This window comes from Trichosurus vulpecula, chromosome 4 (assembly GCF_011100635.1).
Source record: "Trichosurus vulpecula isolate mTriVul1 chromosome 4, mTriVul1.pri, whole genome shotgun sequence".
In the NCBI taxonomy this organism is placed as follows: domain Eukaryota; kingdom Metazoa; phylum Chordata; class Mammalia; order Diprotodontia; family Phalangeridae; genus Trichosurus; species Trichosurus vulpecula.
This window is the reverse complement of record NC_050576.1, coordinates 97675313-97686938: the sequence shown is the minus strand read 5'-3', so window position 1 is coordinate 97686938 and position 11626 is coordinate 97675313. Positions and strand designations below refer to the sequence as shown.

Sequence of the window (11626 nt, the reverse complement as noted above, 5' to 3'; positions counted from 1 at the left end):
GGGAGAGAAGACAGAGAGGCGGCGACTGTAAGCCTGCCAGTAGATGGGTGTTGTTCCTCGTTTCTCGAAGAGGGTACCTCTGTTAATCAAAATAAACAAACTGCTGGATGGGAAGGCAAGCCTGCCTCTCTCTCTCTCTCTCTCTCTCTCTCTCTCTCTCTCTCTCTCTCTCTCTCTCTCTCCCCCACCCCGTGCCTGTCTCTACGTTTGTGTCTGTCCTGTATGTGTTTCTCTGTCTCTCTCTCTGTATCTCTCCCCCTTCTTTTCTCTCTTCCATTGCAGCCTCGAATAAAGAATTGATGTGCAACTCTCACCTCTGACCTCCTCTGCCAAGCCTTTTCCACCTGTCTTTTATTTTCTGTTTGTTTCTAGTGACTGAGGAAAAAAGGGAGAAAAAGGAGGAAGAAGGGGAAAAGAAAGAGGGAGACGAGAAGAAAAGGAGGTAAAGGGGAGGGGGAAGCAAAGAGCCCACGTACATCGAGATGTTAGGTTCCCTTGTTCAGTTTTTTCAACCTTTCAATGATCAAGTAAAGTGTTAATGGAGGAGTCCGCTGTAAATAAAAGAAATTTTTAAAAAGAGCATCTTTAGAAATTTGCATAGTGCTGTGTCTGGAGTCTTTCTGAACAACCTGTACCTCCAGGCCGGAAGCTCGGATTTTCCTTCTTGGAGCCTGTGCCTTAAGATGCTTCCACCAGTAACTTCCCACACAGCAAGCACATGGAAGAAGATGAATCGGAGGCAGCTACCTCTATGGCTAGCCTGGCGACTGCTAAACAACAAGTCTTCGTGTGTTTCTCCTCCTCCCTTTCCCGAACTCCCCGTTTTCTCCCTCCCGGCCCTCCTCCCGTCTCATCTCTCACATTCTAGTCTCCATTAAAAGAACACTCCATTCTGAACTGATCTGATGTGATCTGATCTCCCGATGTATTCGAAGGGAGCGGTAGCCCACAACCCACCCTTATGTGATTTTGGCATTGCCTCGCTAGGCAGTCGGACGCAGGGTAATCAGCAAAGTGAATCCAATTTAACCCATTAGGATAAGATCGGATGCCAGAATGAATGGAAATCATCCTTGCGAAAGCTATAGTCCAGTGACAAGCAGCCAACTAACTGAACAATAGGCATCCACCCTCTGGTAGAGAGAGTTTATTTGTTTGTTTGTTTGGTTGGTTTTACCTGATTTCAGGTTCCTAACAGGGGCACTGCCTGGTCTTAGTCTGACCTAAGCAAAGTCCACCAGGAAGTTGAAGGGATAGCCAGAAAAAGATGTCCCTTTCACCCATTATTTACAGACTTTATTTTTTCTCTTCTAAGAAAGGAGGAGGCAGCAAAGAAAGGGGTGGGGAATTCAGAGAGAATTATTGGGAGGATCATCATATTTGTGGTTGTTGTAGGGGCAGAGAGATTGGCTGCCTTCCTTAATGTTTTTCCATGTGACAGTGCCAGCCACCCCCACTCTTTTCCCTTTCCTCCTTAGCCCAGCCAAACAATGAGGCTCTTTAGCATATCTAACCAACCTCTTTTATTCCAAGTGACAAACTGTGTTAATGAGCTTCAGAACGTTGGCTGAAATAGACAGTTTCCATCCAGAGGGGCCTATCAGAATAAATTTTCTTTGGTACCTACTATAGAGATGGACCTTCTGAAATCAACCAACACTAAGAGAATCAACCAAAGACAGGACATTATCTCTGGGAGAGGTTCAGCAACATCTTTTAGGGGAGGGGAATCAGAGAGTCAGTTGATTCTTGGTTCTCTCCTTTATTTCTAGTACTTAGAGCTGGAGCTGTCACTCAACCTTGGGTCATGGTGAAGTGAATGCCTATTTCTAGCCAATCTAGCTAGATTTATCAGCAAATTCCATTGGTTTACTTTTCTTCCTCTCCATCCCCTTTTTCTTTCTCTTTTCTCCTCACACAAAATTCTTTGATCTGTTAACCTTCCCCATCCCATTTGGATCCCAATCAGGAGTGAAGGAGAGAGGAATCTTTGAACTGCCCAAGGTTCTTACACTTGGCTGATTCAAGCATCTTGAATTAAGACAGCAAGGTGAATGACATTAGAACTCAAAGTGTTTTACATTTGGGAGAAGGCTCTTTACCTTTGTCCATCTCCACCTAGCCTATTTAAGCCTGTTTGCACTGAGAGAGAACAGTCATAAATGGTGGAGGTCTCCAGTTCCAAACTAAGCACTAGAAACCTGTGCCAGCCTGTTTCTAGGAAAACTGGGATATACTACTCTGTGTAGCCAAAATAGAACCCTATATAGCAAATTAGCAATCCTCCTCCTGTGTATTGTCCATTAATAATATTCAATCAGGCTTTGCCTCTTAAGCTACCATTGGGCACAAAGATTCTGCCGATGGGTTTCACTTAATTATCTGAGAACCAGGACCTACTGTGAAGATTTTAAAAGGTTTTGTCCCTCCTACTTAAAGACTTTCCCAGGAGTTTAAATCTGCCTGCCAAGGGCAATTTCTAAATAGAGTCCAGGGTCTAAAGTTAATTCTGAGTGTAGAAAGGGGATATGACAGCAAATGGAAAGAAGGGAAAACTGAGGTTGATTCTGTGCCAACACAAGAAGTCCATTTGACTCCCAGTGAATTCACTGTAATGCCAAGAAGCCATATTTCACTTGCCTGGCACCGTGGTTCTGTCCTGTGGTCTCTTCTGGAGGGTGTTTGTGTCTGTGCCAATTCTGTGCTGCCAGAGGATGATTGTAAAAGTAAACACGAGGAAAGACTCTTTGAGGAGCAGAATACAGGTTAGAGGAAGCTGTCTAATATTGTCACCGGGGGCAGCTCACACGCTTCCCATGGTCATCATCAGTTATCCCATCAGGAACAAACCCCAAACACGGCTTGGGAAGCCAACATTTTAATCTCTGAAAATAAAATTAGTTCCGCCTCTGCTCCCCTCAATTACCAGCATCTAAATGGTTGGAAGAGAAAGGAGAATATGCAAGAGCATAATAAGCCACCTGCTGCGCTGTGTCTCAATAATAGCATGTTCTATTTCATTGTTACAGTACATGATTGCTGCCCAGATAACGCCAGTAGACCTCATTCTGGAAATTCTCCAGCTAATAAGTGAATTGAAGGTGCAGTATTTTCCTGGCTGACAATAAGAATAACAAGCTCTTGTTGGGTCATTGAATTTTAGAAACGATCATTTGATTTCCTGCACAACGGGGTAAAAAGAATGCTCAGAAACCTTTAAATAGCAGTAGCAGCTTAATACGAAGTTTTGCTAGACTGTGTGTATTTCTAAGTGTCCACACGTGTCTGTACACACACACAGTAATATGCCCTCATTTTTACTTTACAACGTGTGAATACAATATAGCTCCAAGCACTTGAAGTGAGTCCCATTTATGTGGCCCTATTCTGTTTCATGTGGGAGCAGTCTCACTGCCTTACCAGATGTGTTACTGACTACTGTCTCATTACCAGAACTAGAGCCTGAGCATTGCGGTCCTCAGCTTCCCAGGGTCCAGGTAAATGAAAAAACAAACAAACAAACAAAAATGGGACAGGTATCATCACAAAGCTATTCTCTTCAGAAGCGGATTCCTGAATGTTACAATGACGTCGGTCTACAAGAGCAGAGCCCTCCCCAGGGAAGCATCTCAAACGCGAGCTGCTAGAGTCCTCCAGTGACGGCGACAAGTTGACGAGAGATTAAGGTATCTTCTCCTTTCCTATGCTCACGCCTACTGCAACAGCCCGGAGTAGAAAATAGATGTCTCTCTGAAGGTATCTAGCCTGGGAGGATTCCATTTGGAAAATATCTTTCAGAAAACCTTTATCTACTTTTTTTTTGCTCTCCCCCCCAAAATCTCTTCCTCTTACCTCTCCTTCCCCCAGGCCAGATCCCTCGAGTCCTCTGGGTTGGTACATTCATTTACTTAACTGAAACCCCTCTCTTCTAGCTGCTAGCAAACCCAATAGCCGCCCTTGACCCTAAAAGGAGGAAGCAGGAATTATACCTCGGTTTTTTCAGACCTAATGGGAGATATGGAAGCTGCTTATTATTGTAATTAGAAAGGAAAGAAAACTAACAATAAGAAACTAACATACATCAGATTTTCTGGAAATGCTCAATCACTCTTAGGGTCCACAATGTTGTTCCCTTCAGAAGTCCTGGGTACTCCTACCAGGCAAAATTAAATCTTTCTTCCACCCTAACTCCTGACTGGGTAGATGCCACACGGACTCACAGAGGATGCTATTCAGAAGGTTGGATGAATATGCCATTGGAACCCTGCTATGAACTTGAGGGATAGGTGTGCCTTTTGGCAGGGCCACTGAAGCTGTTTCAATACCTTTGAATCCACACTCCTGAGAAGGTTAAGGTTTGTGAGCAAGATCAACTTAGCAAGTTCATTAGTGTACCCAGCTACACAGAAAGATCCTCTGGGTCTCCTGGACACTAATCAAAGTAATGGAGAAAGGTATAGATATAGAGGTAGAGACAGGCCTCAAATTATGTATGTAAGACCCTGTTCACCTTTCTATCACACTGCAAACTCCTTGTGAGTTAGTGGGAAAGTTTTCCCCTTAGACAAACTGTGAGGAAAGAAGACTTCTAGAATGGATGGGAGAATTAAAGTGCAACACAAAAGAGAAGGGAGAATTGTCAAAACTCCTTCCCTCCTCTTTAGATTCCTGACCCCCAGGTGGCAATGATTTAAAGTTTTTATTGAGAGAACAGATGGAAAATGAGAGCCACTATACAGCAAAATTACACTTCCTGGGCTCTCCTATGCCACACAAAATAGGGTTATGACAATCTTTTTATACCTGTAGACAGACATTAAGTGAAGTATTGATTCAAACTCCATTTGCCAGCAGTCAGCAACCTTCCTTAGACAGATCATACATATAAAAGAATAGTAGGGAAATTCGAGGTAATATACAGAATTAAGAACTACCAATGCAAACTTATTGCCACTATTTATTTAATGGAGCACTAATTTTCTTGCTTTAACATATGTGTCTGGTAATGAAGCTAAAAGGAGGAAAATAACTATTGATGTGTTACTTCTGTAACACTTAAGCATACAAAAACAACAGCTAGTTTTAATCTTAATTACTTTTTTTTAAAGAGCATCAATAAAAGGGAAATTAAGGCTTCCACAAATAACAATTCTGGATTAGGCTTTTTATTGTATTTTACTTTGCAGGCTGTTACAAGGAAAACACAAATTGAAATCATTCTCAAATATAAAACAGTGAGTTGAATCGCTTCCTCTTCGACAGATCTTTAATGTTGATTTGGCCATATGGACACTGCAGAATAAATAAAATAAGTCGTTATTGCATTAAAAAAAACAATCAGCATGAAAAACTACAAGGCTGCTTATGATGAAAAAGGAGATTGTTAATGATGTTATACAGCTCATTTGATCCATCGTGCCCTCCAGACTAAAAGGAAAAATAATGGCAGCCTCGAGCAAATGGTCCTAATTAGTGTCCAAGAAATCACTTCCTAAATGCTCCTTCGAATTTTAGGGGTTTTACAGTGCAAACCCTCTCCTTAAAAAAAAAAAAAACCCAATCACTTCAATTTATTTGGGCCCTTATTCCTATACATCTTATGTACTCAAGCTATTGACAGACAGGAAAATTCAAAAGTTAAATGTATGCTTTTGAATACTGGCTACAATTAACATAAACACTTACTGCTCATTTTCAGTTGTTAAAATGTATCGTCAATGAAAACATTCTCCTTATCCATCTAAGTATATAGTACATTTTGTTATTTAAGGTTTGTTCTAATTCAAAATCCTAAATGAATCTTTTTTCTTAATCCATTGCAAATATACAGTAATTTGCATTTTGCTCAGAATCAATGTGCCTTAACTTGGAGCACAAGCAAGTTGCAGTATAAACAAATTGTCTGAATCTAGACTTGCTATCTGTTTATACACCCTTGATTTATCAACTTCTCTCCCTTTTCTGATACAACTTGAAAAGTCACATCAAACTGCCTCTTCTTTCCATGGTAGTCTCACAAACTGTGTGTTTGAAAGAAAAACAAATTAGACTTCCTGATCAATAAATATGATGTGTTGCTGTATACACCATAATATACATTATAAGGAGGAAATAGAGTCATTTTAAAACAATTTTCAAGGAAAGGAAAGGAAAGGAAAGGAAAGGAAAGGAAAGGAAAGGAAAGGAAAGGAAAGGAAAGGAAAGGAAAGGAAAGGAAAGGAAAGGAAAGGAAAGGAAAGGAAAGGAAAGGAAAGGAAAGGAATGAAGAAAAGGGAAGACAGAAATAGAGAAAGAAGGAAGGAAGGAAGGAAAGAAGGGAGGGAGGAAGGAAAGAGGGAAAGAAAGAAAAATTACCCAAAGTAAGCCTGTGAAACAAGGTTGGTCAGTTTTCAACCATTTCAATTCAGGCAGCATAGCCGGCAATACACTGGCTCTTAGCAATTTGCCCTTTGGGTTTGCCTAGTGAATGCAACAACTTGAAAAACAATGAAAAGTTTCCCTGTAATAATGAACTCCTGTGAATTTCAAATCACTGCATTTCAAGGAACTGATGTTTATGTGAAATGGGGCAAAATTCTATTAACTTTAAAGGTCCTTCATTGGCCCTTAAGGACTTCATTGTCTTTGGCTAAAGTAGCTTGTGAAAAGTGCACTCTAGGTCCATTTAGATTTTTATTTGACTTGTTTTTTCAAATAATACCTATTTACGAAGTTATAGAAGCGAGGCAAGCTGCAGCGATAATGGGAGAGTTTACTACTCACATGTCTGCAGGCAGAACCACAGCAGTCCCCTCTTTGCAAATGGGCCACTTTGGTGAGTACTAAATAGCCAGTGGTTGGATCCACATAATTTAGTTGGCCAGTCTTAAAAATAATAAAATAATTAAAACTTTAGAAATCTCTAGAATCTTTATATTCACAATACACTTTCTATTCATGAGACTATAATATGTCTACAAATGTTTACTTCCCTCCCTGGAACCCAACCCGTTAATGACAAAAGTTGCTTTTGAGTCACTGTGCATTATTTATATTATGAAAGGAGAAAATGCATAAGTTGAGGGGAAAGAAAATTAAACATAAGAAACAAATGATGGCTTAATTATTCTTCATCTGATTTCTATGGACCATAGCAATTTAAGTTTCTTTAACAACTTACAATTCTGAAGATGGACAATCACTCTCAAGTTGCAGGGGAGCTTCCTTGAAAGTGACGTTCAACTTAGATTTGTATAGAAGGATTTAAGTTTACAGAAAAGGTACCAATCAGAAGAAACAGCTGTTGCTGAGAAAATGTAACATGCTGTAATTTTACCATCTTCATCACACTTTTTATGCTTTATATCCTTATGCTTTTTTTACATTATTTTCTTTTTTGAAAACATGACTTATTTCAAAAAGCTGTTATAAAAATATTAATACTCACTGCTTTCAACTGCTGTTTGATCAAAAGCCACTCTTATCCTAACAGCTCCAATGCTAAAGAAACACACTACAATTTGCAAACTTAGCAAAATAAGTATTTAGTGTGACGGTAAAGCCCACTGCCTCTTTGAGTGGAAGTCTATTATATGTGCCTCAACATAATGCTTGGCCTCATATTTTCATAAGCAAACCTTTTCTGGGTGTTTTAATATAATCCTCTGGACATGCAGTAATTCTATCATTCATTCTTGAGAAGAATTTCCCTTCACAATCATTTAGAAGCCATTCAAATATCTTTGATATACAGGGGGTTTTATGTGAAACATTTAAGTCACTCAAATTATTTAAAAGAAAAGTAAGTGGGGGAATATTTAACCCTCTACCTTTTTTTCCTCCATTAGGTGAAAAGTGTACCATAAAGTGAGAGAGCTCAGTGTTAACTGCACTGCAACCCTTGTCCCAGAGGTAAATAGAGTGGGGACTGAAAAGCAAGCCATTCTGAAGAGTAGGCGCATATTATCTCCAAAATCCTTGATACTCACAAAGAAAGACCTCTTGGAAAGTGAGGGCATGAAACTCCACCTTAGAATGGCTGATCACTTTATCATCTCTTCTTTACTTTGGAAACTAGGTCTAAGTTTGGGATATGAAAAGACTAAAAAGCAGTAGCAACTCCTTCCTTCCTCCCCCTTTTCAATAGCCTCTAGGAGCCTTCTGAGGTCACCCAGAAACCTAATAGATTACTTGCCTTCTGCTCTGATCAAGAAACTTTGTCCATAAGAATTTAATTTGTCTTCAGTAAATGAATTTCATAATGGTGGTGGGTGGATGAAGCTGCAGCCAAGGTGCTGACCGTTTGGTTGAAGAGCAAGATGTGAAGTGATGATCATCAAAGCAAGGTGAAAAGGTAAGAGAGCAAACTATCTATCTTGTGGCTTTGAAGCAGTGTTTTTAGGTGAGTCTGGTTTGTTGTTAAGGAGAATCACAAGTGTCATTATTGGCTTGACTTATGGACAACCACATGAGCCATGACACTGACACTGATGATACAACTGTGGCTTTCTCTTGTAAAAATAATGTTACTTTCAGTCATTAAGTGGAGGCAATCAATCAGTCAAAGCACATTTATTAAGTGCCTACTAAGTGCCAGGCACTGTGTTAAACACAGGATGCCAAAAGGGGCAAAAGATAGTCTCTGCCCTACAGGAGCTCACAATCTAATGGGGGAGACAACAAACAAACACATATAAACAAGCTACATAATAAATGAATAAATAATCAATAAACAAAATAAAAAATAATAAAAAGAGGGAAGGCACCTAGATTAAGAGGGGTTGGGAAAGACTTCTTGTAGATGATAGGATTTTAGGTGGGACTTAAATGAAACCAGGGAATATAGTAGGCAGAAATTAGAAAGGAGAGCATTCTAGACATGGGAAAACTATCTGGAGCTGAGAGATAGGCACCATCACACTATTGGTTTCTGTGGCTATTAAAAAAATGAATTTGCTTTTACCTATGTCTAGGCTAGAATAGAGAGTGAAAGAACAGGAGTGTGACTTATTTCTAGCCCTTAAAAATGAAACAACAAAATAGTCAACAATTTGTTGACAAGCCCAGGCAATCTGTAACTAGAAGATTTTAAGGCAAGAAATTGCAGCCTAAAAAAGGAGGCTGTTGGGAAGTCTGCATCCTTAGTACACACCAATTCCTATGCAAAAGAAATAAGATTTTGAAGGAGTAAAGTTCTTCCTCCACCTAGCTTTCCTTTTGTCCTCTTTTTTTCCAAGCCAAGTTCTGGCTTCAAATGATAATTAACATTAATAAATCTTTAATCGATTTTTATTTCAGTTATAGGACTCTCGGATAGTCTTCCCATTATCTTCCAAAGAGAAGGAAGGGTACATTCATGTGTAGGTTATGCCATAGTTTTGACTATGGCTGTTCTCAGAGGACAGTCTTGGACGCCAGTTTTAAACAATTACCAAATGGTCCAGGACATGAGAATTCAGTTTAAGTGTCTCCCGAAAACTGCTGATTGTAGTTTCCTTTCAAATATTCTTATTTATCTTGGACTGGGGAAGGGGGGGGGTGGAGGGGGGAGGAGAAAGGGAAAGGAAGGTACCTACAATATAGAGAAGCGATAACTTTGAATACATTCAGGGTTGGTAAATGTGAAACGATGTATTTGGGAATGTCTTGTATTCGGGCTGCACTGTCACCATTCACTCACTAAAACACAGAGGGTTTTGTTTCACACGTGAAATAAACATACAGCTTTTTTTTCTTACTCTGCCCTCCAAGTCCACACCCACGTGGGCGCACGTTGACACAAACCCATTGCGCGTCGTGGACTCTGTTTACTTAGGTCAGCTCGCAGAGAACCATTCCCAGGTGCACCTAGGCGTGCATGCGTCCCCTCCCCGCCCGGGCCCAGCAAGCTTGACTGGCGGAGCGTACGGCTGAGAGCTGTCCCGCAGTCCTCCCAGCGGGACCTAGGGAATCGTCCTGGGCGGGGCCTGGGAATGCGAGGCGGGGGAGGGGCGGAGGAGTAGGACGGCCTAGAGTGGCGCCGCAGCCGGGCCCTGGGAGGGCGCCTCCGCGCCTCCCGCACGCCCGCACCCGGGCTCGGGCCACGGCCTGGATCCAAGCGGCGCTGCGGCCCGGAGCTGGGAGGTAGCGAGCGCGGGGGGCGGCGTAGGCGCGCGGCCGCCCCCGAGAGAAGCGGAAGGAGGGAGCTCACCGCGCAGGCGGCCTCGTGCAGTTGGGCGATCTGCAGCTCCGCCGCCGTGAGCTCGGGCCGCTCGGGCCGCTCGGGCCTGGTACCTTCCGGGGCCTTCGCTGCCGAAATGTTTCCCCTGTTACCGCTGCTTCCGCTGCTGCCGCAGCCGCCTGGCCCGGAGGCGGAGCACAGCGTAGAGCCGGGGGTGACCCGAGTCCCCGTCGAGGAGGGCAACGGCGAGCCCCGGGAGCCCCCTGCCAGGGCTGGGAGCCGCCACGCCGCCATGGCCTTGCCCGTGACCGCAGGTGCCGCTGCGGGAGGCGGGGCGCGGGCCCGGGAGCCTGGGCAGAGCGGCGGAGCTGCGCGCGGATGTCTGGGCCCAGAGCCGGAAGGGGCCTCAGAGGGCATCCAGCCCCCTCCCCTTTCCCTTCTCAGTCGAGGAAACTGAGGCCCGGAGAGGTGAAGGCACATGCACGAGGACACAGTGTGAACCCATTTCCTGTGACTCCAAACCTTACCACGAAACGTTCTTTCCGCTGGACAAGGCAGCCTGCACCCCAAACTGGGTGGGAGGAATCTTGCAGGTGTAAACCCCGATGGTCCAACTCCATTTACCGACGAGGAACCTGAGACTCTGGTTAGAGGCTCTCTAGCCCTAAGCTTGGTAGTGAAAACACTTTTGAGAGGATAGGTCGCTATGGTCGTTTTTAGCATGCATACACCTTTTCTCCTCCCTCAGCCAAATGGGACACCGGCAGAAGCGTTCCGCACACTCCTGAGTTTTAAAAAGCCAGAAATCCACCGTAAGAAGATGTGGAATTTCCAGTGGTGGAGATACATGATATTATTGGTGGAGATAGTAGAATACCAACTGATGAGTTTGGTTGATAACAGTTAAAATGTTTAGTCTTAATTGCCTAGGACACCGAGGTTTTAAGTGACTTGTCCAGGATCACAGAGACAACTCATGTCAGAGACACAGTTTGAATCCTGGTCATCCTGAAGCTCTGGCTCTTAATTTGCTGTAACACCTGCTTCTTCATGTTCTTTCTAACTTCCCTATTGCTGTTGAGGGTGCTAACCATTCTTCTCAAGTTGGAAAAAGTCTCCCTCTACTTACATTCAATCTCCACCCCATAGCCAGTCTGGATCCAGTTGCTGGATTCTGTTGATTCCACCTCCTCAACATTTACATTCCTTCTTTTTCGCCAGCATACCCATAGCTACTGTAGTCCAAGTTCATTTCTCACCTGGACTATTATTGTAATAACCTTCAAATTGGCCTCCCTTTCCGTGCTCCACACAACTGCCAAATATGTCCAACATACAAGCCAGACCATATTACTGCTGTTTAAGAGGTCTTACTAGCACTTCATCGCTTTTAGGGTAAAATATAAACTCCTTTGTTTGGCATTTAAAAGACCCTCATAATCTGTTCTATTCAGTCTTTCTGCCTAGTTTGTATATTACTCCCTCTCA

At 42.7% G+C, this 11626-nt stretch overlaps 1 protein-coding gene across 1 annotated transcript; it reads right to left on the bottom strand.

Annotated features, from left to right (window-relative positions):
- Positions 1 to 5149: 5149 nt before the first annotated feature.
- C4H1orf53 (chromosome 4 C1orf53 homolog) lies at positions 5150 to 10555 on the bottom strand. The gene is made up of 3 exons (XM_036755521.1): positions 10169 to 10555; positions 6763 to 6864; positions 5150 to 5292 (listed from the first exon to the last, which is right to left on the bottom strand). The coding sequence occupies exons 1-3, from the start codon at positions 10553 to 10555 to the stop codon at positions 5221 to 5223; spliced, it is 561 nt and encodes a 186-aa protein (XP_036611416.1). The 3' UTR covers positions 5150 to 5220.
- Positions 10556 to 11626: the final 1071 nt, after the last annotated feature.

Excerpts from the sequence above, each read along its gene's own strand:
- C4H1orf53 (XM_036755521.1), bottom strand. The coding sequence starts at position 10,555 with ATGCCCTCTGAGGCCCCTTCCGGCTCTGGGCCCAGACATCCGCGCGCA. Across the intron at positions 6,865-10,168 it reads TGCACGAGGCCGCCTGCGCG|ACTGGCCAACTAAATTATGT; the intron begins GTGAGCTCCCTC and ends ATTATTTTTAAG. Across the intron at positions 5,293-6,762 it reads GTGGTTCTGCCTGCAGACAT|TGTCCATATGGCCAAATCAA; the intron begins GTGAGTAGTAAA and ends TTTATTCTGCAG.